The sequence below is a fragment of the Bison bison genome, unplaced genomic scaffold (genome assembly GCF_000754665.1).
Source record: "Bison bison bison isolate TAMUID 2011002044 unplaced genomic scaffold, Bison_UMD1.0 scf7180017864473, whole genome shotgun sequence".
NCBI classification, from domain to species: domain Eukaryota; kingdom Metazoa; phylum Chordata; class Mammalia; order Artiodactyla; family Bovidae; genus Bison; species Bison bison.
Genome location: NW_011495034.1, coordinates 18,311,895 through 18,313,435, shown reverse-complemented (window position 1 = coordinate 18,313,435; position 1,541 = coordinate 18,311,895). Strand labels below are relative to the sequence as shown.

The window sequence follows — 1,541 nt, the reverse complement described above, 5'->3', positions numbered from 1 at the left end:
GTTGGTCATAACTTTCCTTCCAAGGAGTAAACGTCTTTTAATTTCATGGCTGCAGTCACCATCTGCAGTGATTTTGGAGCCCAGAAAAATAAAGTCTAACACTGTTTCCACTGTTTCCCCATCTATTTCCCATGAAGTGGTGGGACTGGATGCCATGATCTTCGTTTAAATCCACCCCCCTAAATGCTGGCTCACGTATTTAAAAGCCTTGTGCACAGGAATTCCCTGGTGGGCACTTTCACTTCAGGGGGCGCAGGTTGGATCCCTGATTCTGGGAAATAAGATCCTGAAAGGCCAAAATAATTTTTTTTTAATTTATTTTTATTTTTCGGAGAAGGCAATGGCACCCCCCTCCAGTACTCTTGCCTGGAAAATCCCATGGATGGAGGAGCCTGGTGGGCTGCAGTCCATGGGGTCTCGAAGAGTCGGACACGACTGAGGCGACTTAGCAGCAGCAGCAGCAGCATTTTTATTTTTGGCTATGCTGGGTCTTTGTTGCTGTGTGGGTCTTTCTCTAGTTGTGGCAAGCAGGGGCCACTCTCTTGTGGTGTGCAGGCTTCTCATCGTGGTGGCTTCTCTTGTTGCGGAGCACTGGCTCTAGGGTATGCAACCTCAGTAGTGAAGCTCCGGGGCTCTAGAGCACAGGCTCAATAGTTGTGGCACACGGGCTTTATTGCTCCAAGGCCTGTGGGATCTTCCTGGATCAGGGATCAAACCCGTGTCTCCTGCATTGGCAGGCAGATCCTTTACCACTGAGCCACCAGGGAAGCCCCCCAGATTTTTTAAAAATAAATAAAAGCATCATGCCATTCAAGTAAACCCCAGCCCACAGAGCCCATACCCTGGTTTCACCTGGCAAACTCATTATAGAGATGAGTACACTGAGGTCAAGAGAAGGGATGGGGTTGCTAGAGGCAGAGTGGAGCGGGACCCAGACAAGGCTGTATCCTGAGAGCATCTTTCTCTTAACTCACGGCACCCTCCTTGCCAGGCCTCACCCTCCTCATCCCCTATCTCCTCGGCCGCAAGAAGAGATGGAGCAAATGCAGGATCCGCGTGTTCGTGGGGGGCCAGATCAACAGGATGGACCAGGAGAGAAAGGCGTAAGTGGGGAGCGCCGACTATCCAGGGCTACCTGTGCCTGCCCACACCTGCCCCTACTCCCCATTCCACCCCTCAGGGCTCTCAGGTCACAGCAGCGGTGAGAGAGTTTAGGACAGGAGGAGGTTTCTCTCCATTTCAGAAGCGGTTTTGGTGTCCTGTCCCCTTTAATAAGATACACATGTCCTAGTCCTGGCCATGGCAGGGAGGGCTGGTAAATTTTACATCCACAAATCTCCAGGAGATTTGCAGTGAAATGAAGGATGGAGAAGGCCCTGCCCCTCAGAAATGAGGGCAGAGCTTAGAATCCTTCGGGGCAACGTCCCCCACTCCCCACCCAAGCCCCCGCACCCCCCAACTCCCAAGCTTCAGGTGCCACCCCTGGTGAGGCCAGAGGTGACTTAAGTGGCCAGGATGAAGGGCAGCAAATCCCCTGGAAT

General features: G+C 52.4%; 1 protein-coding gene across 2 annotated transcripts in view; it reads left to right on the top strand.

Moving 5' to 3' along the window:
- SLC12A3 (solute carrier family 12 (sodium/chloride transporter), member 3) overlaps positions 1-1,541 on the top strand; it is a 42,525-nt gene that overhangs the window by 25,070 nt on the left and 15,914 nt on the right. For both annotated transcript variants that reach the window (XM_010861907.1, XM_010861906.1), the window contains exon 22: positions 992-1,103. In XM_010861907.1, coding sequence (XP_010860209.1) covers positions 992-1,103 — 112 coding nt within the window. The remainder of the gene's footprint in view (positions 1-991; positions 1,104-1,541) is intronic.